At 38.4% G+C, this 26,811-nt stretch overlaps 1 protein-coding gene across 5 annotated transcripts in view; it reads right to left on the reverse strand.

The window, feature by feature from the left end:
• Nucleotides 1-26,541, reverse strand: part of PHF3 (PHD finger protein 3) — a 77,023-nt gene extending 50,482 nt beyond the window's left edge. Inside the window, exons 1-4 of one of the 5 annotated variants that reach the window (XM_024200025.2) lie at nucleotides 26,340-26,541; nucleotides 14,574-14,842; nucleotides 5,507-5,668; nucleotides 2,254-4,084 (exon numbers count right to left, since the gene is read on the reverse strand). In XM_024200025.2, the coding sequence (XP_024055793.1) occupies nucleotides 2,254-4,084; nucleotides 5,507-5,668; nucleotides 14,574-14,817 (2,237 nt within the window). In that variant the 5' untranslated portion in view covers nucleotides 14,818-14,842; nucleotides 26,340-26,541. Of the gene's footprint in view, nucleotides 1-2,253; nucleotides 4,085-5,506; nucleotides 5,669-6,252; nucleotides 6,289-14,573; nucleotides 14,843-26,339 lie in introns of those variants that run through there. The other 4 variants (XM_024200034.2, XM_024200042.2, XM_029911969.1 and 1 more) reach the window with 4 other exon arrangements.
• Nucleotides 26,542-26,811: the final 270 nt, after the last annotated feature.

The following is a 26,811-nucleotide window of genomic DNA, read 5'->3' on the forward strand; positions in this document are numbered from 1 at the left end:
AAAGAAATGGACTGACACCAGAAAACTCATAACACTTAACAGCTATCGGATGGTGGCAACTCCTGTGTCCTGCCAACCTGGATGGTGATTGAACTAGAGAATATATTATTTGTACAATGTATCACCTAGAGGCCTCCAAATAAAAATGGCTCCCCATTGCACTACACAATGTACCAACACACAGTATATAAACATACTGTCTAAATTAAATATTTCCTATCCCATTACAATTCCCTGAGACATCCTGTTCCTAGTTAAGTTTTAAACATTTGTAACTTTGATTTTAAACTGAAAGCTCTGAGTCAAAGTAGAAATGCACCAAATTCATTCCACCTTTACTGCCAGCCCCCACACTGCCTATTAGTGATCAGATTCTCTAGCCACAACTGAAATTCACAGCTTAATTTTAAAACAAAGTGTTTTGAAGGTCTCTTACTAACTAGACATTCAGAATAGGAAGAAAAAAAATTAAACATCCACGAAAAAGACAAGAAACACAGACACGTTTCAATTCAGTATCAATTGAAGGGACGCTGTCAAAATAATTTAGGCCAAAAATTTACATTTTGCATTAAAAATGTTTTACAGAACATTTCAATTTATGTATTTAAAGCAATTTGATTAAGTTTAAACATTCCACTGAATTTTTTGCAATCCAAACACTTGCACCATGCACTAGTGAATAAGAACCCGATAATAAAGCAAAAGTGAAACTGAATAAAATCTATATTCATTGTCCAATCTGAGTGAAATAACTAAACACAAAAAGCATAAATGGCAAAAGAGTCCAGTTTATCCCAACAAAAATGTTAAGTCTACAATATAAATAGTAAAAAGATGTTTAAAAATATACGTTAAAGCGTGACAGTGTCCCTTCAATCAAGTATTCCACAATAATCTTAAAATCCTTACAGTATTATTTAGTTTTCTATTATTTTATTCTTATATATGCTGCATCTTCTTCACATGAATTACTAGTTTGCAGATTACTCTAGCTGCACTGTAAATATTAAAATACACATTTACTTCATGAATGTTCTGACAAGTAATCATGAAATTCTGGAACATGAAGGACATTTCTTGGATGCAAATGCTGAATTTATATATAGTATGGTCCTTCAAATGCCTAAATACGATATAAACTTTAATCAACGAAATTATATATTCCTTGTTTCAGTCAGAAAAATGGAGTTCTACAGTATTCGTAGAATAATAGGAATTTCTATAAAGTGAACAGGTAAGGACTGATTCGACACTCATCTGATTGGTAGTGAAAGCACTTCATGCTCCATCTAGTTCAAAAGGTAGATAGGCAAAATACTTTTAAAGTCAGAAATAAGAACAATTCTTCATAAATATAATTGTGGCAATAATGTAAAAAGTGAGACAAAAGGACTCATGTTATTGAACTAATACTTCTGTCTCATTAGAACATAATGCCTTGCTTCACTCCATCCACAACATGCTGAAAATGAATATTTTATTCAGTGAAAGGAGGACACCGTTAGCATCAGATGTGATCCATTTTTTTAAGTGAGCTAAATACAATTTCAAATACCACACCTGCATGCAAGTCCCATAAAAAAAACTGTGGCTTTGTCATTTTTTAAAATGTTTTCTTCTCTCACTGTTGTATGAAAGACTCACAGAAACAATGATATTGACTAATACACAAAGTAAACTAAAAGGAGAAAAAATATTCTCCCTAATCTTTTAGGCATAGTAAACAGAGTTAGTTATAACAATAAAACACTTTCAAACTATTGTTTGACTTTTAAGTTGATCGTGACCCTTTTAGCTTGGAGTGTAACATTCACTTTTACCAGTTTTCAGGCAAAATAACTACTACAAATCACTCTGAAACACTTAAGCCTTAGTTTGATGTTTTCCAAGACGTGAGTTTTAAGATGTCTCTATCCTACCTAACATAATTTAGCAGAATTACATATCCCGCTAAAGCAGAGCATTCATATAATAAAAAAAGATAGACTTCTAGTAATACTTCCTTTTGACCAAGCCTTTACTGTGCTATTTAGCTTGTTTTAAAAGTTGGAGCGAAAGGGTGCGGCGGTACACAGGTAGGCAATTCATAGTATGACTGATACAGATTTCCATTAGAAAGGTTGTGCCTGTTTTTTTGTTTGATGTGACAAAGATGAACTAAGACACGAACAGCAGCAGAAACCTGAATGTAAAAAAACCACTTTTATCTTTTGAACCCAACAAAAACACTGTATATCCCAAACCACACACCTGTTGCCATGCGGCTTTCTGCAAAAACCGCACTGCTTGGTGGGAACCCATACATATTTGCTTTCGCTTGGAGAGGTATGTTCTGAGCCTTCACGTTTTACAGTAGAAATGTTATCTGGAATGAACAAGGGAGGTTCATCAAGTGAAAGGCTTTTACTGCTTCTTCTCTGGCGAGGTTGAAGATTCTTCTCAATCTTTTTCAATTTCAGTTTTTCTTTTTCATCCTCCTTCAAATGTTCTAAACCTGTGGGATCTTTTGTCTCTCTTTCTTCTTTTACATAACTATTTGTTTTAAGTGCAATTGCAAGTTGATGTTTCTGTGTTTGTTTCTGATTTTGATGTAGCAAATGACCTGACACTGGATGTACAGACGCTGAGACAGGATGGTGGATTTCTTTTGAACAACCCTGGTGACTAAGAGACTTGTCACTCACATTCTGAACTGATGTCTTTTGCACAGGTGTTTGGACGCGTGATACTTTTTTCACCAACGTATGGGTCTGCTTCTTCACTGTGACCCCCATATCAAAGCTCTGTGCTTTCACATCTTTATCAGTTTGTTTTTTCCTAACTTTAAGTGTTTTGTGAAAATGCTGCCACCTCTCTTGCTCATCTGCACTCCTTTTCAGACTTATTGAAGATGCACTGTGAAAACTTGAAACACTAACACCAACTCTTGTTTTTGAATGGCTTATTTGTTGTTTAGTTGCGAGTAATTTTCGTCCTGCACCTGCAGTCAAATTTTGTTTCATCTGTACCATAGATTTAATGTGTTTGGACTTCATAGTTTTGGGACTTTTTGTTGAAATTCTATTATCATCTTGAAGCTTTGTTGCCTCGTATCCTTCCATTTTAATATAGCTGTCCTGCTGCTGTACATTTTGGCTTGGACAATCATGAACAATACTGCTTTCTAAAATATTACTTCCTGCTTTAGCAGAAATAGTACTTTTCAAGGCTGTTTTATCAAATTCTGTACTGTCCAAGTGTTTGCTAGATGGATTGATATTTTTATCGGCCTCTTTAGGGTCATCTAAAGGCTCAGTTTTACAGTCTTTTAATGACATAACATTTTTACCAGAAGCTTCCACAGAAGTCAGTGGATCTAACCTACATTTTGTCTTCTCATCTACAGATCTGGATAGAACTGAAGGGGTCTCATGGATGTCACTTGAATTCATGCAAACTGTTGTAACAGATGAAATGGTAGTCATTCCACTTATCTTGCTTTGGTCATTTTCTTTAGGTTTCTCCTCTGTTTCCTTCATTTTGTATTCAGTCTTTTCTTCTGAAGAGGTATCAGAACCTATTTCACCAACCATAGTTTCATCCACTTTATTTTTAAATATATCGGTATTTTTTACTTTATTAGCTTCATTATTTGCAGAGGTTACAAAATCCAGCCCAGTTTTTGTAACAGTCTCTGTTTTGCTTTCTGCTTCTTCAGTAGAAGAACAAGTGTCTGTTGAAAGAGAACCACCTCTTAATTCATGGAACGTTTCATCCAGTTTTCCTTGCTTGAAAGTTTCAGATTTTACTTCATCCATCTTTTCATGACAAGCAGACTGTTTTGAACTACTTGGAGAAGGTGATGACGCTTCTTCTGTTTCCTCTGTCTGACCAGATAGTCTACTACTTCGCCTAACCTCTTTAAGATGTTCTAATTTCATTGGTATACTAACTTCTTCCTGTTTAGTTTGACCCTTGTCTTGCTGTTTCGGTCCTCCCTTTTGGGCACATCCAGATTTTACAGCTGCTTTCTTGGTATTAGCAAGAGGTGCAATGTTTGAACGCTTTGCTATAGTACTTTGCCGCAAACTTCGCACTGGTTCTATTAAAGAAAAAAAAGAGAATCTCTTAGGTATATTTCACTCTTTTCCTGGCAAACACAAGATTAGACTACAGTGAAAATAATTTATGACAACAAAATTTAACTTACAAAATGTTTAATTTACAAGATTAACTGACAAAATGTTAGATCATTAATTGTTTATTGATTTCAAGAAACATTATTAAAATTTAAAACTAATACAAAAGATTTGTATTTCAATTTGACATTGTCACTGTTTAGACAAATGTAAATGGCCATGCAAGTTCTGGATAGCAAGCGAGAAACCAGAATTTCTTACATCTAAAAGGTCACACTATCACTGAAATAGGAAGAGTATTTAATTGTCCTTTTAAACTTCTATATGAAGAAAGTATCATACAAATAAAGTTTCTTGTCACTAAAACAAAAACACAGTAGTTAAGCTTACATATAATTTTGGGATTCTTAAAGTAATAATCTGACATCCATTAAAAGTTTCTATTTGATGTGAACTCTTATACTTTAGAAGTTAATCATTTGTAAAGCATGTTGAGGTCTTTGGATGAATGACTTTTATACAAGATCAAACTATTATTAAGATAACAACCTTACTTAAAATCCACAAAAGGAAACAGCAAAAACATTGAAAATAAGGACCACAGAACGTATTGAATTTCAAATCAAATTTTTACATTTAAAGAGAATTGTGAAAATTACTTTGTGTGTATTGACAGGTTTCAGAGTAGCAGCCGTGTTAGTCTGTATCCGCAAAAAGAACAGGAGTACTTGTGGCACCTTAGAGACTAACAAATTTATTCTTTTTGTGTGTATTATAAATCAGGCATTTCCAAATCTCATAAGTAGTTTTAAAATGCAGTTCAATCTATACTGCTTCAACTCTGATGTATTTTCTTATCTCCATCACCCTCCCACACGTAATACTTACATGAAATAATGTATTTCCAAAAATTCTAAGTTTTAATAGAATACTGCACTATACCAGAGACACAGCCCGATATTGGTCAGATTGCCTAAAAACTCCAATTTTGAAGTCAGTGGTTTACCTCAATGCTGTTTGAATATATAAAATGGCTCCACTAATTAGTATCTTCTCTCTTTACCTGGGTCATAGTTCACATCTTTCTGATCTCTTTACATGAGTCAGGTTAATGGCACCATCACCTCCTTCACTAAAATTATGCCCCAAAACTGAGTTATTTGGAACCTTTAGCAATAGGTCCATTTTTTCCGAAATCATTAAATGTTTACAACATTAATGCTGTTAAATAGTTCTGATGAAAAATAATTTCAAAATATTTATATTATCCTTCACATAACCAAGTGATTAACAACATTGACTTAAAGTTTAAAATAGAGAAAAAAAGTTGTAAAACCCCCAAATGTCCCCAGATATGCAAATCTTTGCATTATTTGAATGATCACCTTGTGCCATTAAACGTGGTGATTTTCTTGGTGACTTGACTGAAGTGTCATCCAATTGGTCCCTTAAATTCCTGTTAGGTAAAATTACGTCATCTTCATCAATGGTATCGTTACCACTTTCTTTAACTCCTTCTTCATCCATAATATCATCAAGACCAATAACTGAAAAAAATAAAAACAAAAAAGAGCCTAAAACTTAAAAGTATCTAGTTATAAGAGGTTGGGAAGGGTGGGGGCCAGAAAAGGGGGAAGGCCAGATTAACAAAAAAACAAAAAAGAGGGGGCATTTGAGAACAAACAAAATGAAAAGAGGATGTGAAATAGAAAATTCTCATATGAGGCAGTTTCAGTGTAGAAAAAGCTATCACCCAAAGCTTATCATTTCTGAGGAGGTCCTTGTCAAAGAGTCATGCCACTTGCAGTGGACTCACTTTTATTTTATTTTATTTTATTAAAAAACAACAACATGGGAAGGTACCCAAGCCTTATAGGATCAGCTGTCTCTTGCTGTCCATTCCCACCTAAGTGAAGAAAAGGAGAACAGTAGAAAGAGCTGATCCAAAAATGCAGAAAGTTTAAGCCACATTGTTGTTCTAGGACACAGTTTTTAAATTTTAAATTCCAATCACATATATCTGCATCTGTGAATCGCTAATGCCACTAGGAAGAGCACTGAGCACAGCATGCACTAGTCTTCCAGCCAGAGACTGAGAACATAGTCTGTCACATTCCTAGCCTCCACTAACCTGAGAAGGATCCCAGAGGTTGCTCCTGAACATAGGTATCCTAAGAGGCAGTCAAGCCACTGTACCAGCCACTCTCCTCACTTTCTCTAAGTATGGTTCTGCAATGGTAGCCTCTCCTATCCCAAGATCCTATGTGTGATTAATGAATCCTGGTCCCTGTGGGATGCGAAATCTGTGAGATCAATCCAAGTACCCAAGTGATTTTGCAGAACAAGTAGCAGGGTTTAACAAATACAGCACAGACTCCAGACAACTGATACAACTGCCTGAACAGTAGAAAGCTATCTAGAAGCATTTCAAGGCAAACTAATTTATATGACAAATAGGATCTTTAAAAATTTCTGATAAATGGTTAAAAATGGTTATTTGAAACTGTGACATAACACAATATATTTGTCTTGAAAATCAGAGAAAGCAGCTGTTAAAGGGACTTAAATAACCATTAAAATTTGTAGACTGTCCCATCAGAAAGTATCAACTGTCTTTTTTCAACTCTATGTGTTTGCAATATTTGCAAGAAAAAAAAAAAAAGACAATGAAATCTGTGAAAGTTGTTCAACGTTGACTATTCTCTTAAGATACTCCAAATGTAAAAGGGATAAACTGCAAGACACTGATACAGCTAACCGAACCATGGTCAATAAACAAGCTTTAACAGCAGGAGGTCCCCCACCCTCGATTTTTCTACCATGAAGGGAGAAAAATTAATATTTTAGCGAAATATTTGACAGTTTTTATACAGCCGGATTACACAGATTAACCCTGGTACAGTGCAAACAATAAATGTGACTCTTGAGAAGATTTACACTTGAATTTGCTATTTGAATTTAATTCTGGACAATGGACAATCAATCAGGAAGCTAGAGTTAAGAGTTTCCAGAACCAACAGTAATTTACTTCTATTGGCTTTTATTCAATTTGTATTTTGACAATCTTTTGGCATTGCATTGTATGCCTAAGATTGCTGGAAGACATGTCTTTGTGCAAATCAGTGTCAGCTTTCAAATATAAATTCACATACCCAACAATATTTTGACTCTGTTCAGTCAAGCTTTTTTATATACTTATGTATGCGACAAGACTGATGATAATAGTTGCATCCTGCTCACTTGAATGAATGTTATTCAAATAATTCTGCACTCGGTTTATAATAATGTACCCAATCACTTTCAGATTAGTCTTACATGTAAAGTATTCTCTCTCTTCCATGTGGAATTACATTTCCTTCCCCAAGATGAGATGATGCATGAAAACTGCTTAGTCAAATAACTTCTGAAACATACTTTTGGAGTGCTTCTCAGAGCTTGCATTAATGTCCCAGGTTTTCTGATATTTGTGCTCAGAATGTATCATGTTCACAGAGTTAATGCCCTTCTTATTATTACAGGCAAGGGGAAATATGCAGCTGCTGCTGCGAGATACTAGAGACCCTCAATTGGAGCATAAGAACTAAAACATGCTAACAGACTATGTCCTGCAATTTGCATCTTATAGGGGAATCAGCACCATAGAACCTTGTTAATTTCAAGCCAGTTGAGCTGCAATGCAACTACACCTCTACCCCGATATAATGCTGTCCGTGGGAGCCAAAAAATCTTGCCGCGTTATAGGTGAAACCATGTTATATCGAACTTGCTTTGATCCGCCGGAGTGTGCAGCCCCGCCCCCCAGGAGCACTGCTTTACCGCGTTATATCCGAATTCGTGTTATATCGGGTCGCGTTATATCGGGGTAGAGGTGTATTTCAACTGTCTGAGACTGAATGAGGAGCATTCAGCACAGAATCTTGCTGGGAAAATGATGAGAAAAAGTGAGAGTAGAAATGCATATTGAGAAAGACAGACAGAAAGACAGAGACCTGAGAAAAGGGCAAAGATAGCAACAAGTAATAGAAATAAATGAAGAAACAAAGGGCTACAGTACAGACACAAACTGATACTAAGCAAGGCAAGAGAAGAACTAAAGATGGAGAGATCAACAACAGAAAATAAGCAAGAGTAAGAAAGTGAAAATCACTGAAGAGAATATAACAAACAAAAAAACAAGGGTTTTTTCCATGTCTGAAAGACAAGTGGGTTATACAGGGATGGGCAATTTGAACAAAATGGAAAGACAAGGGGAAAAAAAATCTGAGTAAGATGTAAAATAGAACATACAGAAAGATGTAATACCGGCAATCAATTTAATGTTTTAAAATACTTTGGATTACCGAGATTTAAGCATTTTTAAAACTACAACAGTAGTGTATTCATGTCTCATATTAGTGGTTATTTGCACCATACAGATGTAACTATTTATTTTTACTTACAACTTTTAAAAAAAATCAATTTCTACAAAAGTAAAAAATTACAGCTATTTGCTATTACTTTGTTAATGGAATATTTAAAAAACCAAGACTTCCACAGTATCCTGAGAGGGAAAAAAACAAATTACATTCAAAACTCTGAACTGAACTATAAAATGTACAATATCTTCACTGGTTTATATGTTCAGTAAAATAATTCTTTCCTCCATTATATTAAAAAAATTACTTAGACTAAATGGAGATGGTTATATCTTTTGACGCATGAGACAAGGTAATTCCAAACTGTGGTTCCAAGCCAGTTTTCCTAGGGCTGCAGATCTCCATAGCAGGTTTGATTTTTTTTCTTAGCTATGTTTAATTTGGGGGGGGGGGGCCTGATTATTAGGAACAAAACACCATTATTGCTGCTTTATACTGTTCTTGTCTGCTGCCTCCATCTCTGTTAACTAATGGTAACAGTAGGAGCAAATATACCTAAGTTGCTCCAAGTTTGACTTCAACATATGCTATAAATGCTGCACAATTTAATATTTCTACCATGTTGTATATTGTGATTTGATACAATAGGCCATCAACATAGAAGGTGGGGGGATCTAATAGGGAAAGCAGCAACTATTGTACCATACGCCTGTGCAAGCCTTAGAGTTGGATGAAAGATCTGTAAAACAGGGAATAATTAATATTCAAGTGAATAAAGCTTTCATTAACTTGAAGTTATGCAAATGAAAGTGGATCTTCCTATACTAGTGTGCCATTTCTTAGAATGATCTGCGATACCAAGATGCAAGAATCTGGATTAGGATTATTCTTTAATTGATAGAGAAAAAAATCAGTTTTCCACAGATCTTCAAATTAAGTCACTACTTATATAATTTACACCAACAATCCAAATTCCATATATTTTATTAATTTATCCTCCACTCTGTTTGAAAGTATATTTGTTTAGATCAAAGAGGTCTACCTGTCAATACCCTGTAGAGACACTCAGTGAACAGTGCTAACAATGTCCCCCAGTCAATATTGCCAAAACTAAGGAAAAAAAAAAAAACTACAAAAGAAAAACCATTTAGATCTCAGAACATCGGGTTGGACACTTGTTCCTCTCCTTCACCCCAAAAAAGTATTAAATGAAAGATTTGCCATCTCCTTGCTCTCTCAGAACAGAAAATCTGAAGAGAAGGATCAAATTACCATCCCTGTACAGCCAGCCATTCAGAAGTAGCCAAAGTAATAATCCAGTATGGGGCTTGATCAAGCACTGAATTCCCATTTAGAAAAGGCAGTTCTACAATATGGAAACTGACTTCACAATTGTCAGTCTTGGTAATCTGCTGTTCTGTCAAGTTTGGAAGTAGCAAACAATAAAGAACATCCTCGGACAATTTCAAGTAAAAAAGTTAAAAATGTCTGAAGTAGAAATATTAAGCCAAATGGTACAAAAAAACGGAATTTATTACTGTATATTTTATTCTTAAAACAGAAGGCCTTCAAATGAGAGCAACACAGGAAGAACAAAAGACTATATGCCAAGGCAAAATCAAATGAGGAATGTCAATTTTGTAGTGCTTCATGAATGTATGATACACACATCAATGGAACTGCCCTGAAATCTCGATGTTTCATGATTCTCCACCCACCAAGTTGTACTCCAAAAGAGTAAGCATTTAAACCTTCAAAAAGGAGGTTCAATTAAAGTTGAAAAATAGGTCAATGGTCAACTAGAAATAGAAATGGGTACAGCAAAGCATCAAAATCCTCTATGTCCCAGATGTAATACCAATCAAAATCAATACAGCAGACATTTCCTCCATCATTTACTTTTGACAAACCCAAATTTTATTACCTTGAAAACACGTAAAGCATTTTTGTTTTGCCAAGACATGAGAAAATTTAGGGAAAGAAAATTGATTGGTTAACTGACGGACCCAATTTCTCTAAAGAACCAAACTAGCCTCAGAAACAGCCTATCGGGGAGGAAATGAAGGCAAGGTTGCTTTTAATGGAAGCATCCAAATAGTGCTAAAATATCTAGCCAATGTGTTGCTCAAAAGAAGGCAAACTTTAGTCAGAAACCATAAATACATTTCATCCAGTGGTTCAAAACAAGATTTAGTAAGTGCCCACAATACTAGACTATGCTTCCATTATACTCAATAGTCCTTGAAGTGATCCTCCTTTTAGAATGGAGGATGAATCAGCTGGATAGAATGGGAAGGGGTCGGATGTATCGCACGCAGTACAGACACTTTCACTTTCCAAGTAGTGACCCTTATGAAAAAATTATCTAAGAAGAAGTCTGGAATATCTTTTGTAGACTCTCTCTCGTCTTCCTCCTCATGTACCATAAATACCAGGTCCTCCATATGCTCCTAAAAACTTGCTTGGGAGGAGGTTTTTCTGAATTTAAGGAGGGAATCAACCAGCTCGAGAGTAACTATGTTTTAGGAAGTATGACCGTTCAGGTTCCACAAAGTAAGCATTAGACACTTAAGGTGTGGGTGAGTCTAGGGGCTCTGGTGAATGAGGTCCTGAGAGACTGGAAGTAGCCATGGTAGACATACTGATATGTGCATGGGCACTGGCTTAGGAAAGTTGGATCAGGATTACTGAAGTTTGCACTGATGTTTCTGGCTACACTGGATGTGAAGAGAAAAGTTGGTAATATTAATGGAGACACTAAAGAATAATAGGGTGTCCTCTTCACGCCTATGGTTGTCAATGCGAGAAGGAGAATGTAATTATCTTTCTGTTGGACTGAGTTGTGAAGTGGCACACACGAAAGGAACCATCTCAATGAAATCTGCTCAAAAACTTGCTTGGTTAGCTCTCATTTTCCCTCATCCAGATTATAGTATCTGAGCCAATCAGCAAGACTGTTGGTCTTACAGCAGGTGTATGTGGCAATATGGCGCAGACCCAAATGTAGAAATCTTTCTAGCCTCTGTTTTGGCTTTCACTTTTTTCGTGTCTTGATGGTTGAGATAAGCCATTGTGGCGCTAGTCACTCTCCACGTGAATGACTACAAAGGAGACTGAGTTATGGGGTGGGAGTTCAGATTGGAATCGCTCAATAAATTTATAGATTGCTGGAATATCTATAATAAGTTTTCCCTTGAAGAGATCATTTCTAATGAACCTCTGAAAGTTCAGAGTAATTCTCAACAGATGATCCAATATCCTGTATCTGGGAGTTTCAATGCCTGATCAGGAAGTTCTGAAGGAGGCAGAGGTGGAGTATAGAGATTGTGCTACACAAACCACCACCACAATGAGCAGCAGACGACACTGGTGTGCCGATACCTAAAGGGGTGTGAGGAATTGTTCAATAAAAGGCCTAAATTTTGTTTTATTTCTCCTCAGGCAATACTACGAGACCATGTTAATTTTGAATAGAACTCCCAGATGCAAGCATTTCTGAGATGTGATAAGGGAACTCTTCTGATGGTTCACTGTGCACTCAAAGTGTTCCCCAGGAGCTTGATGGTGCAGAGCACATTGAAACCTGTCAACTTGCATTACTTTACTTTCTCCAATAGCTAGTCCAGGTTACAGTGAGCTGCATAGTCTCTCACACAGACTACCAAATCTGCCATCAGCTACATGAACACTCAGTGAGTGGGGACTGGCAGAAAAACATTGCTTGGAAATGATAATGGTTGTTCCAACTGCAAAGCATAGCAACTGCTGGTGCAAGATCACCTTTAGAATACGATACGCCTTCCTTGAGATCGATAAAGAAAAAGTAAGACCCGGTGCATACCATTATCCCATTGAATCCTCACTGCATGACAGAACTGCACCCCAAAATATAAGTTTTCATTTATTTATTTATTTAAAAGTATGTTTCTAGCCTTTAGGGTTTGAAAGAAAACCATGACAATGTGAACCGAGTATAAACCAACGCAATTCAAGTCTGCAGACAGCCTGAAACAATAGCTGTCAAAAGGATGAATTGAGTCATTTTTTTCAATGGCATGGTAAGCTTGAAATTTAAATATCCGTATTGTTAATTACCACTTCTGATCATTTTAGCAAAAAAACATCCAGCTACTGTGCCAAAAGCCCCAACTCCTCTCCATGCAGCTGCCAAATCCTCCAGCTTTGTCCTGACAATTTCTACAATGTAAGTTGTTAAAACAAAAATATTTGGAATACTGAGAGGTACAAGTGTAGGAACAGCACAAAATAAATGGTCTTTAATATAAAAAGATCTTCTGTCCTTATTGTATTATTCATTTTCATATTTCATTCGTTAAAAACTCCACTTATAAATTTAAAAAACAGCTGTCGCAGAATTTCCACTATAGTGCCACAGAATCCAAGAATGTTACTGCAGAATTTAGGTTCAGCTTGCTATGGAGTACATGGAAACGTGAGCATAAGAAATCTTTGTGCGGGGGGGAGAGGGGAGAGGAGGGGACTACTACTTGGATTAGAAGAATTGAAGCCTCCATCCTGAAATGAATTTTGTATACTGACGTTTTGATGAAGTCTGGCCATATTTCTAATCTTTCTACGACTAGGTTTCATTTCTGTTTCCTCACGTCTTTACAAGATAGGTATACACCGTGTATACACTTATATACACATGGCTATGCAGAACATGTGTACCCAAGAGGATGTGCAATATTGACATATCTTAGGATAAGATTCAGCATCCCCAGCAATATCTGGAGGAAATGGAGCAGTAAGTCCATAACAGATAACAGACTTGTGCATCATCACTATTCATATAATCCAAATTTTGTCCAAGTCCATGAGATAAAGGGAGGATAGTGAGGATTTCGTATGTCTAATGTGAAAAACAGTGAGGATTTTTTTTGGGGGGAGGGGGCATTGTAGGTTGAGGGACTACGGGGGAGTGGAGAAGGAAGAAGGGTGTGGGGGAAGATATTATCTGAGGCTGTCTTTAGTCATCATGAAGACGCAGTAAAGGTCAAAATATTTAGTTTTTGCTTTACAGTTCATTTCTAGAAATGCCTTTGTTGTTACTTTCCTTGATCTGCTAGCTGGAGCTATAAAACAGAAAATTGAGTTAAGATGAGAGTCTATTCTAGGTTCTGCAGTAACATAATTCGCTTCCTCACTGTGATGAGGAAATGGTTTTATGTTTTTTTGAGGAGGGAGGGGGGTTGGAAAAAACTGATTAAAGTACTTGAAGATCTGAAAATGCTGATATAATGAAATCATATCTATAGCTCAAACACTGCAAAGCACTACTGAAATTTCAGCAATGTTATCCATATCAAGATTCTATTTGTACTACCAATCAACCATGAAATCTTTGAACTTTTAACCATAAGGATGCATGAATAGTGGGCCAGATTTACAATGAATTCAATGTAAATATTCTGTCAGTGTAAATGAAATTAAAAACTGGCCCAGTGGCTTTTAATAACTTTCAAAAATGTTGCAATACACTTTTCAATAACCATTAAACAATGGTATTCCTCTTTTAAACATTGCTATGAACTGGTTCTAATTCAAATATATCCCAACTATTACAAAGAACACTGTTAGCGATGGCAATGGTTTGGTTTGAAACCAACCAAAGCAGAAAACCTTGGGATCCAGTATCACCTGAGTACTAGAAAGCCTAGAATTATCAGAGTATCTCAGAGCTCTCAGGAATAGTTTGCATCATTCAAGCACTCCTACTGCTAACTCTGCATTGTTGCAATTCTGAAGGCAGCTGGCTACTTTTGCTGGTTAGGTGTAGTACTTATGCAAAGCTTATCACTGCTTCGGTGGGGGGGGAGGGTGGAGACATACTGAAGACAAGCCTAAGAAAACTGTGATCCAGACTGGACATCCCCCCCAATCACCAAAACAAGGTCTTCCTAGATAAATATTACAGATGCCTTCATATGAAATAAAGAACAGCCTGTGTTTTAATGCCTGGGGCCTAAGTCATAAAATAGAAGGGGAAAAACCCCAACTCATCATTTTCTACATTAGCAAAAAGGGATGGCACTAAGTATTTTAAATTGTAATCTTAAAAAATTGTAAGATTTACCTGTTGAACAAGGCATCTGGAAATTGGGATCATTGCTATCCAAAACAGGCAAACAGAACTGGGCACTTGCAGATCCTAGCATAGGATCCTTATCGCTGAGCATGTTCTTCAGCGAATCCTCTAAGAGATTCTGACTTGTACTAAAATCCTCACAGACTTCATTCTCCAGGTTGGATCCTAGAAATAGGGCATCATCTAAGTGTTCAGTAGGAATTAAATGGTTAAATGTATCAACTATATCCATGAAGACTCCTGTGTGTCTTTCAGCCCTATAGAAAGATAAGAAAAATACCATAAGAAAATAAGCTACAAATTGTAAATAACCTAAGAAACCAACAAGCTGTTTTGGTGGTTGTGTTTTCTAAAGAATGCTTAAGATACTTTAGAATTGTAACAAATTTCTGTTTATTGCTTAGAATGGACTCCTTGGAAACCTAAAAATGTATTTATCTTTTTTCTTTCCCTCCATCAGCACATACAGACTCGGTTGTTATTGCAGGCTCATCTATCAGCACTGGCATTTATATACACATACAGTGAACTGAAAGATTCTCTTTAAGAAAGTCTAGCTGCACCTCAATTAAATAAGGGGGAAAAAATCAAGACCAACCAAATCTGTGCCAACTGTCTTGAAGTAACATCTCTTCACCCTGAAAACTAAAGATCTGATTATTCTCAATTCCCACGGAAAACAACAGACTAGAGGGAGCTCAGCAGCTAACAAGATTGGGCCCAAAACTGGAGGGAGAAGAACTTCATTCTAGTCCACGCAAAAAGCTACCATGGAAGAGTACACATGGCTATATTTTTAAGATATTAAAAAAAAAAAGCTTACCTCAGATATTTCACCTATTATGTTCAACAGTACACTGCAAACAAAAGCTCTTCCGATGAAAATCTGGCCCCACTTAAGTCAATGAGAATTTTGTCACTGATTTCACTATTTGTTATTAACTTTAAGTTGCTATGTTGTATAAGCAAGCCCCAGTGTACTCTACTAGCAAGCTGCACCTATATTATGTGACAAGACCTGTCCTAGTTTCTGTAATACTTCTGTATGACAAATTGGAAATTCTGCTGCAGATTCAGTAATTAATAAAAAAGTGGAGTAAATATTTAACTAAATATTAAAAATGAACAGTTAATATAATTTTAATTTTATATTGTCCTCATTGTCAGTATGCTCCATGTTTTTGGAGCAAAGACAGATAACTGCATTGTACAAGTAGACAGGGATACAGAGAAGGTTGCTATGTACAATAGCTGGGTAGCGGAAAGTTGGCATGTTGGCACACAATAAGGTTTTGATAGACTATAGGTTTTGGCAGCCAGAAAGTAGTTGAGGCTTTTGGAAAAGGGAAGAAGATGCATATCCTCTCTTGTTCTCTCCTCACCTCATAACCTCATAAGATACCAAGCAACAGATACAGGACACAATGGTTGTGAAATTTGCCCTGAATATGTAACTGCAATGGAAATGCTCATGCATTATTACAAACAGTTGTGTGTGTGCGGACACAAGATGCTCAAAAGTGTTAAGGGTTTAGAATTCACTTACAACACTGAAATCCTCTATGCCTTTTCCATACTAGGGAAGTTTTCTAAGTTTCCCCATGGCTGTTGGCACCAGTCAAGTGACATGGTTGTTCACAACATGTAACTGCTAATACAGTTGAACCATTGTTAACATACTGTACATGGAGGAGTTTTAAATGGCACATTGTTAAAAAAGATGGCAAGCTGGACACCCTACCCTAGACAATGTTGCCAACACTAATGTAGTTGAACAGACTACAAATTCAACCATGGGATTAAAAAAAAAAAAAACTTGGTGTAGATAATGCTGAAGAACCATGCACCAGTCTAGGCCTCTGAAAAGGATTTAAACATGATTAGCTGCCACAATAGCTAATTGTGTTTGTGGACACAAGCCATGTTTACAGCCAACGACACTAACTGGTCACAAACACCAGGCTATTCTTAATTTTTATAAACAAAAGCTTCTATTTTGGAGCACAATTCTACATCAAGTTCTTCAGCCACAGACCCTGTTTATAACAAAAACATACAGACAGAATACTCTTAATATTCAAAAACCTATGTCCTCAAAAGCAAGATCAACAATTAAGATTATAGGTCATAGACCCGTGGGGGGGGGGAGGGGAGGGGAGGGGACAGGCATGAAAGTATGATTCAACTCTGACTCACTGTCATTTGTTCCAGTAATAGAAGTTTTGAACTTTTCTGCAATAATTTATACAGCATTGTATGAAATTCAGAAAAATGTTTCTGCTGCTATGGCACATGGATTCAAACGTCATACCTATATATATATCTTCTCAGTGTCCTTTAGAATCTATATTCCATACTGTACAAATATTATATAGAAACATCTACTGCAGATAAGTTACCTTTCACTCAGCACCTAAAGAATTTTGAGGAATTTTTTTGTTTTACTTTTAACATCCTTCCAATGAGAGCATATTCCATGCATTAGCAAAATTAAGAGTTAAACTTCTGTTCTAAACAAGGCACTTTTCTGCCCCTAGGGGTTAATGGCTGTTTTTAACATCACTGTTTTTTTTAAATTTTCAACCTTAATTTCTAGGTTATCTTTAGGAACAATATGTAGGTCCACATCACAAATATTTATTGTAGGAACTTGTCAGTCTTCCACAGTTTCAGCTAACTTAAAATCTGTCTAGGTTCTCTCTGTCTCATTGCTTTAACCTGTCCTTTCCCATTTTCCGTATTTCCAGCTCGTAAAATTCATTTTTTTCTGCCACAAAATAAGCATAATTGAGGTCTCTGTATCCCAAAGAGTGCTTGACTAAAATATTGTTATGGTATTATTCAGTGTGGCAGAGATTCATATTGCACAGTATCCAGCCAGAATTACATTAAAAGTAGTCCACAATGATTATGATTTCCAAGAGAAAGGAATTCACATATCAAATTTCTCCTCCTTCAAACCAGCTTTGCAGGAGGGAAAAAAAGCATATCGGAGGAAGGTGGTGTCCATACAAACTCTTCTTAAGTGTACTTGTCTGCAAGGAACATTACAGATTAGAACAGTCCACCTCAAATTACACTATTGGTCTTTAATTATACTTTCCGTTTACATATTCTGGATTTTCTTTGGATACATTTAACTTTAATGTATTCTTTAGCTGCCTTTTTCTTTAAGTATAAGCTTTTATTTTTTTCAAGAGTCTACCTCCACTTACTGTTAGCTTATTATGGAAATCAGGTTTCATATTTTTCTTAGTTGATAACTATAATTTACCTTTCTCAAAACCTTTTTTTTTTAACCTGCTACTGCTCTGCATATATTTGTTCACAACACTCATTTTATATTCCTAAATTTATATTAGCCAAGTTTCATACAGTCAAACTTTTAAGTCAAGTGGTCTCAGATGAAGACAGAGAATCAAGTTCACTTTTTTAAATGTAAAGTATAACATAAATTTAACTCAGGCTATGAATAATGGAATCTGGCAGAACCTAAACTGAAGGAAAAAGCAAAATTTACAGAGGTTTAAAATGTTCCTTATGTAACTGCTAATTAGAATGCTAAATGTTGACAATGGTATTAGCTGAGCTAATCAACTAAGTCTTCTGCTGCTGTGGACTCCTAATGTATTAAGGATAAGATATAATTAGTTCCATTATTTTTATATATTTTTCTGAATAGTGTTAATGAGGTCCCCTGGAACAAGTGTGCATATTTTGTGTAGAGTATATGATTGTAATAAGGCACTTGATGGAGTAGACCCATGTGCTCATATGTAGTCATTTGGGGGACCAGGGCCTAAGTCTCATACACTAAACAATTCAGCCTTTTCAACAAGGACTTTGTTGGCTTTGAGACTGGTCAATGACCAAAGTTTTAAAAAAAACATCTAGACACAATCATGGGAAACAAGTTGGACCCTATACGCAGACTCCACAATAAAGGCCAGAAAATGTTACCAAATGGCATATAGCCCTACTATGATAAAATGTCAGACTGGGAGGCAAAAGAAGAAAGCTCCATCGTAGCTGGTATGAAATTAACTACATTCAAACAACAGAAAAATCCTTTTTAACCTTATGCTGCATACTGTACCTTAAATAACCCAAGTGAAAGGAGCATTCATCATATTAAATTTAGTTTACCTCCCCCCCTCCCTGGCCCCCCCCAGGATTATAAATATCCAGAGCCACCACAGATTGATGACAACCTGGGAGACCTTGGTTACATCACATCCACCAATGAATTTCATTTCAGAGAGGAGACCCTCAGTAGAAATAAGTAAGTTTTAAAACCACCTGTCCTTCTATAATCAAAGCAAACAAAAAGATAATATGGGTTTGACACTCCTCTGATTCAAGTTATTGTGGGTTTGTATTTTAATGCCAGAAGCTATTATTTGTATTACAGTAGTGCTTAGAGGCCCAAACTGAGAGAAAGCCTAATTGTACCAGGCACTGTACTGACACACAGCAAGTGTCTATGCCCCACAGTGTTTACAATCTAAACAGATGAGAAACAAAATGTTCGAAGGGGAACAGAGGTATAAGATGTGAAGTGACTTGCTCGAGGTGACACAGCATGTTAGTGGCAGAATGGATAATAGCACTCAGGTCTCATGACTCCAAGGCCAATGTGCCTTATCCACTGGACCACTCTGCCTCAAGTACAATAATCAAGAGCAACTAATACACATCACAGAGAAAAAAATATTTGGTATGACCACCAATTTATGTTAAGCATCTGAATTCCTACATAACTACAGGAAAACAGTTTTAAAGATATAAAATTTATCTTGGCAGTGTCCTTTTAAAAAAAAAAAAATACAAAGCTAGGTGGAATGGAAACATGGCTGAATGTGGTCTCTTTCCAGCTTTTCTTCAATTTTATTCCAATCACAAAGCCATCAAAAAAAATGTGCCTAATAGTCTCTACTCAAAAGATTACCATCAAAACTAGTATAGTTGTAGGTCAGATCTAAGGCACATTGGCCGCACTGTATGGGAGAAGTTTGCCCAGCTCTCAGTCCCTTACTTTCATTCATAGATCCCAAGACCAGAATGGACAACTGTGATCATCTAGTCTGAAGTCCTGTATAATAAAGACCATAGACCTTTCCCAAAATAATTCCTAGAGCATATCAGGACCCTTGGTAAATTGTTCCAACAGTTAACTGTTCTCACCAATAAGAACATATGCCAGTCTGGATTTGTCTAGCTTCTACTTCCAGCCACTGGATTGCGTTAATTCCTCTCTCTGGTAGACTGAAGAGCCCATTATTAAATATTTGTTCCCCGTGTATCATGTCACCCCTTAACCTTCTCTTTGGTAAGCTAAATATATTGAGCTCCTTGCATCAATCAGTGTAAGGCATGTTTTTTAACCCTTTAATCGGTCTTATGGCTCTTCACTGAACCCTCTCCAATTTATCAACATCCTTCTTGAATTATGGGCACCAGAACTGGACACAGTATTCCAGCAGCAGTTACACCAGTGCCAAATACAGAGGTAAAATGACCTCTCTTCTCTTACTCAAGATTCCCGTTTATTCATCCCAGGATCACATTAGCTCTTCTGGCCATAGCGTCACACTAGGAGCTCATGTTCAGCTGACTGTCCAACACACCACCAAAATCCTTTCCACAGTCACTGCTTCCCAGGATAGATGCTTCCCCGTCCTGTAAGTATTGCCTATATATGTATACATTTACATTTAGCCATATTAAAACACATATTGTTTGCTTGTGCCCATATTACCAAGCAATCCAGATCACTCTGAATTAGTGACCCGCCCTCTTCATTATTTACCACACCACCATTTTGAGTGTCATCTGCAAACTTTATCAGTAACTATTTTATGTTTTCTTCCAGGTTATTAATAAAGATATTAAATACAGGGCCAAAAACCACTCCCTGCAGGACCCCACTGGAAACACACCCACTCCATGACAATTCCCCATTTACAGTTAGATACCTATCAGTTAGTCAGCCAGTTTTAACCCCTTTAGTGCATGCCACGTTAATTTCATATTGTTCCATGTTTTTTAATCAAAATATCATGCAGTACCAAGTAAAACACCTTACTGAAGTCTAAGTAAATTACATCAAGATTATTACTTTTATCCAGGGCTTTGGAGCTGTGCTCCGGCTCCGCTCCAGCTCCAGGCAAAAACCTGCAACTCCGCTGCTCCAGAGCTGCTCCGCACTCCAGCCCTGCTTTTATCAACCAAACTTGCAATCTCAACATAAAAAGATATCAAGTAGTTTGACAGGATCTATTTCAAATAAACCCATGTTGATTTCCATTAATTACATTATCTTCCTTTAATTCTTTCTTACATGAGTCCTGTATCAGCCACTCCATTATCTTGCCTGAGATTGGTGTCAGGCTGACAGGCCTATAAGTACCTGGGTCATCCCATTAAAAATTGGCACATTAGCTTTCTTCCAGTCTCCCGAACTTCCTCAATGCTCCAAGATTTATTGAAAATCAACATTAATGGTCCAACATGCGCCTCAGCAAGCTCTTTTAAAACTATTGGATGCAAATTATCTTGACCTGCTGATTTTAAATGGCTAACTTCAGTAACTTCCGTTTAGCATCCTCCAGAGATACCAGTGATAAGACTATAGCTTCTGTTCCCCCCATCCCCCAATACAGAACTGAAATATTTACTGAACACTTCTGCCTTTTCTGCATCATTATAATTTTACCATTTCCATCTAGTACTGGACCAATATCATTGTTAGAATTCTATGTGTTCCTAATATATTTTGGAAACTCCTTATTGTCCTTAATTCTTCTGACCATAGATTTCTCCATGTCCCTTTGCTTCACTTATCAGTTTCTACAACTCCTAACACCTGATTTATATTCATTGCCATCAACTTCTCCTTTCTTCCATTTGTTTTATTATTATTATTATTTTATAGCTGCCTTTACTTTCCCTCTAAACCAGATCAGTTTTGTAACCCGTGCACCTTCTTCCTCAATTGTGGCTTTTGGGGCATCTAGTGAGGTGTTCTTAAATGATTCCCAATGACCATTTTTTCTAATTAAATTCTTCCATGCTGATTTGACTCAATTGTTTTTAGCTTTGGGAAATTAGCCTTATTTTAGCTACAAGTATTACTGGACTTTACTCTTCATCACATTGTTTTCTGACTCTCCTAACCTGCTCTTCTCTTTCTTCCCCCTACCTTAAAGTTCTTTATAAATGAGTCTACCAGAAGCATCTGCTAATGATAGAGCTGTTGAAATGTCAACAGCCTGACAAGTCAGAGGTTCTGGAACAGCTTCCCAACAGACATTTTGGGGTCAAACAATTTAACTAGTTTTAAGAAAGAACTGGACAAATTTATGAGTACTATTGTATGACACAGTTGCTTGTAATGGGAGGGAGCAGTGCTCAGCAGCTCCAGGGGCTAACTTCCAGTCTATGTCCCAGTTTTATGTTCCTAAAATGCTCATGCTTCAGCCATCCAACTGCTGGGGTCATGAAGGGATTCCTTCCCCCACCCTATCTCTCCCCCAGTTTTATCTGATTTTGTTTGTTTGTTTTGTCTCCTTCCTCTGAAGCATCAGAGGTGGAGCTAGGGCACTGGATGGGGTGGACCAGTGCTCTAAGTTGGGCACCAAGCGTTCTTTATCAAGTACTTGCTGAGTGGTTCTTGCTCACCTGCTCAGGGTCTAACTGTTCACCACATGTTGGGTCAGGAAGGAATTTTCCCCCAGGAAAACCCCCCAGTTACATTGGATGTGATCTTGGAGGGGTTTTGTCTTCTTGTGCAGGTCACTTGCTGGGATTACCTGGTATCTCTCACTTACTCATTGCCATGCCATTGCAGGGGCCTTGGGCATTGGTGCACCTTAATCTTGCCTGTTCTCCCTGTGGCACGTAATAGTCTAGTCTTCTGTGGGCTGCTATACTTTGGTTTAATTTTGGTTGTTGTGTGCTGGGTTTAGTATGTGGGGCTGGATGGTGTTGGTGGCCTGTGATATACAGGAGATCAGACTAGGTGATGAATGTCCCTTCTGACCTTAAATTCTATGACTCTATAATTAAGTCAATTAAAACTAATTAAAGTAGGTAGAATTCTTTATATGACTATCTTGAACATTCAGCCTTTCATCACTGATGGACAGCAGACCCCTTAGCACTAGCTTCCTCAGTATTTCAAAGGAAGCACCTAAGCAGTCAAAAAGGTATTTTAGGGTATTTCTCTAGAAAGAGATCCAGTAAGCATGATCCAAGATAATTATGTTAATAAACCAGAACTAGGTAAAGGTCTCAGTCAGAAGGGAGATATGTTTTTTAAAATGGCAAGGAGCTGGAGAGGAAGACAGAAAGGAGAAAGACTGTACTCACAAAAGTGAAACATTTCACAACCACTTACAAGATCCCACCAGCAATGTTCTACCTTGAACAGATTAGCCCCTGCTACCACCCATTCCCTACTCAACAAAATATGCCTCTTTCCCTTTTTTTGCAGCAAGAAGAGGTACAACTACATCCATTTTAAAGTTTTCTATATTAATTTTTATCATATTACTCATTATACGCCTTGACCACACTAAATAGCTATTCTCCTTGGTTTTTACACCCAAATTGTCAAAAACTTGTTATAAAGCATTTAAAAACTGTACATGCTGTAAATGCTAAGTATTAGTCATAACATGTCAAACTGTACATATTTCTTTTAGTGCTAATAGGTCAATCCATCCAGCCCCATAATAATTTTGTTCAAAAATTCCTTTAAACTTATCAACACCATTCTGATAAAGAGTTGCTCTGAACTACACTTAGAGCCAATTTTTAAAAATATTTAGGCACCTGAAGATGCAGCCTACTGGAATTTTCAAAAGCTCCTAAGTAAGTCCCCCTGTATGATGATGTTTCTCTAGTGCAATACAAACAGGGGTATTTATCCCATGCCTCTTTTACATGCCATCCAATTTTTATTAGTTTTGTGATCAGATCACAATGTAAGCTCATATCCAAACTGCTTTGCATTGCAACACCATGTTTTATGACCTTATTGCTTTCCAAAACTTTCCCATATGCATAAGATCAATTTTCCCAAATGCACAAATGCAAGTTAATACATGTTTTGTATCTCCTGCACATATTCCTTTCCTTACTGGTATGTGCCACACCTTGATTAAGTATAGTTTGTAAATTGAATATTTTTATTAGTTTCCATTTCATCACATATTTAAACTAAAAACAGGGCTAAAATAATTCCGTATGGCACCAAACTGGACTGTTCCACAGTTTACCCTTTATTTACAGTCTAAGTCAGTTTTAGTCTATGTGCTGAAGCCAATGCCAATTTAAATTAATTATTAGGAAATGAAGGGAATGTAATGGCTATCATAGATCTAGGCTATACTAAAGATCTCGAAAGAGAAGTTTTCAATTAAGATTATTTTGAGACAGTAATTCAACAAGTTACAGTCCAGCAAATGACTGTGCTGTGTTAAATCTATCCAATATCCTACACGTACTGATATGTTACACCTGTTAACTTCTAGAGGTAACGAGCAGTTGCAAGGTTAATTGACTGGGCAACATACTGCAGCTCATATAGGCGAAGTCATCCAGTTTTTTTCCCAGTCTAAATGGTAATGATTGCTAAGAAATAGAGCGGGTTTTGAATCCAGATTTAGAATGTATCTAAAGTAATTTGTACAGAAAATAGAGTTACAGCTTTTCAAGAAAAGGATGGCTGAGAGATGACATACATGGCTGTGGGAATACTATTATGGGTAAATGTAAAACATAACATCCTCACCCATTTATTGGACAGTTTAATAATTATTCCAAGTAATATAAAACCCAACATTTAAAAATGATCCTATATATAAAATGCTTAACTACATAATATAATTGTATTAGTATGTTTAATACATTTATTAAACCAATTCAAGTGCAAATCTACTATTTTAATTGGGAGGAGTTACACATTTATTTACCCTCCTTAAAGTCTATTATAATACTTACACTTGCACCAAAAATATTTGTATTAGTTTCAGTGAATTTGTATTAATTTTTAAAAGCCACCAAAAGACGGAGCAAATCTGTAGTGTCCAAAAATTAAATCTATTTATAAAATATATGAAAGCAGGTACAAAAATTAAACTTTGAATACTCTATTCTGTATAAATATTGCATTATGTGCTGACCCTCTACAGCTTTCATTCTGCAGAACACTTCATGAGAGTTACCCATAAACAGAGCACCTCCATTTCCAAATACCCCACTCATGGTCCGCAGCATCTTTCAGACTACAGACAGTGAGGAAGGGACACACGGTATATATGCTAATTTGGGAATAGTTACCATAATGCATAATGTGTATGACACTTTGACAAACTCTGTTCATCTGGGCAGGAAAGGTGGGTTATTTTCACTCATCTCTTTTACTTGTAACCCCCATGCAAGAAGTACTGTAGAAAGATGCAGAGATTTTTATCTGTTCTGATGCCAGGTTTAGGAGTATGGTGGGGAGAAATAAATCAATGGAGGTCAGGGGGACAAATAGCAGGGTCTGAGTCACTGGAGATTGTCTGTTGTTTTTTTTGGAGGGGGGGGGAGAAGGGGGAGATGGAATAGCAAAGGATGGTTGAGCAGGCACTGAGGGGAGTGAGAGGAGCTGCAGAAGGTCCAATCATCACTCATCTGGGATTGATGGGAGTAAGAATGTGTGTGGCAAGAGATAACTGCAGCAGGATTTGGGTCAGCAGTGGTGTAGAGGCAGGTGCTAGAGAAGGGACTCAAATCAGTATGGGTGGTCTGTGTATGGAGGAGTCGGAGGTACAGCAATTGGTCCTGCGGAAGGGTATAACAGGGTCCAGATTGGCAGGATGGTGTGTCCTGGGGAAGTACAGTAATGGGTGCTGGTGCAGTGTGTGTGTATTGGGAGGGGGAGATACAGCAATGGATGTAGGACTGGGTCTAGCAGGTGCAAGTTAGTAGCACACCCTCAGGGAGGGGGGATGGAAGAGTGTATAGTAGGCCCAGGTCAGTAGTAGGGGGAGGGGGATAGGGAGAAGAGTGTAGGACATGGGGGCAAGAAGGAGTGAGGGAAGGATATGAGGCCCAGGTCAGTAACAGGCCCCAGGGGACAGATGTGAGGGCAGAGTAGCAGACACAGGTCAGTGATGGGGGAGGGGGAAAGGCAGCAGGCCCAGGGCAGGGGAAGGCCCGAAGGGGGAAAGGCAGCAGGCCCAGGGCAGGGGGGAGGACCACAGGGCAGGAGAAGGCCCGAGGGAGGTAGGGGGAAGGGCAGCAGGCCCTAGGCAGGAGAAGGCCCAGGGAAGGGGAGGGGAGGGGGAAGGTAGGAGAACCACGGGGCAGAAGAAGGCCGAGGGGAGGGGGAAGGTAGGAGAACCATGGGGCAGGAGAAGGCCGAGGCCTGAGGGTAGCCAGGGCCGGGCGGCGCCGGCTCCAGCTTGCTTCAGGGCGGGCAGCATATCCCGGTGCCGCCCCCGAGAAAGAGGCGGAGACGACTCTAGCTCGGTGCTCAGCGGCCCCGGGCTCCCCCCGGCCAGTGCCAGCGTGGTGGCGGGGCGGAGGCCTCACGCCGGAGCGGATGGAGGCCCATGGCAGCCAACGCAGTGGCCCCTGCGCCAGGCCGCGCCGCCTTCCTGCCGCTGCTTCGGGCCCAGGAGGCCCGGAAGGTGAACGCGGAGGTGCCCGACGCGGCCGCACAGCCGCCCTTCGCCCCTGTGCCCGGCGGCGGTAACTCACCCTTGCTCCGCCGCCCAGCGCTGCCCCGCGGCCAAGGTCCGGGAGGAGGACGGCGGCGGCCGCGCAGGAGGAGGCGGTGGGGGCGCGCGCACGCGCGCGGCTCGCTCCTTGTTGGGGGGTGCGCTCAGGTGCCCACCCCCCGTCGACCCTTGCCTCAGGTGGTCCCGCCCGCTCGGCCTGGCGCTCGCTGCCGACAGCCGCGTGCCCGTGTACGCGCCCCCCGTCCCGCCGCGTGCGTGACGCGAGCGGAGCCGCGCAGGCCAGCTCACGTGACCGCTGTGTTTACTAGAGGCAGGTTACGGGGCGCATGCGTAACAGCCTCAAGGGCAGGGCGCCGAAGGCAACGTCTCGGGCACCGCGGGTTTGCTTCCAACGGCGCGCGAGGGTAGAGGTGCTGAACTGACCTGTCTCGGCGCTTGCTTCGCTGCAGCCCCGGCTGTAGCTTCACACGTTACTCTCCGGCTCCCCGTGG

The sequence above is a fragment of the Terrapene carolina genome, unplaced genomic scaffold, assembly GCF_002925995.2.
Source record: "Terrapene carolina triunguis isolate 2854851 unplaced genomic scaffold, T_m_triunguis-2.0 Scaffold42, whole genome shotgun sequence".
NCBI lineage: Eukaryota > Metazoa > Chordata > Testudines > Emydidae > Terrapene > Terrapene triunguis.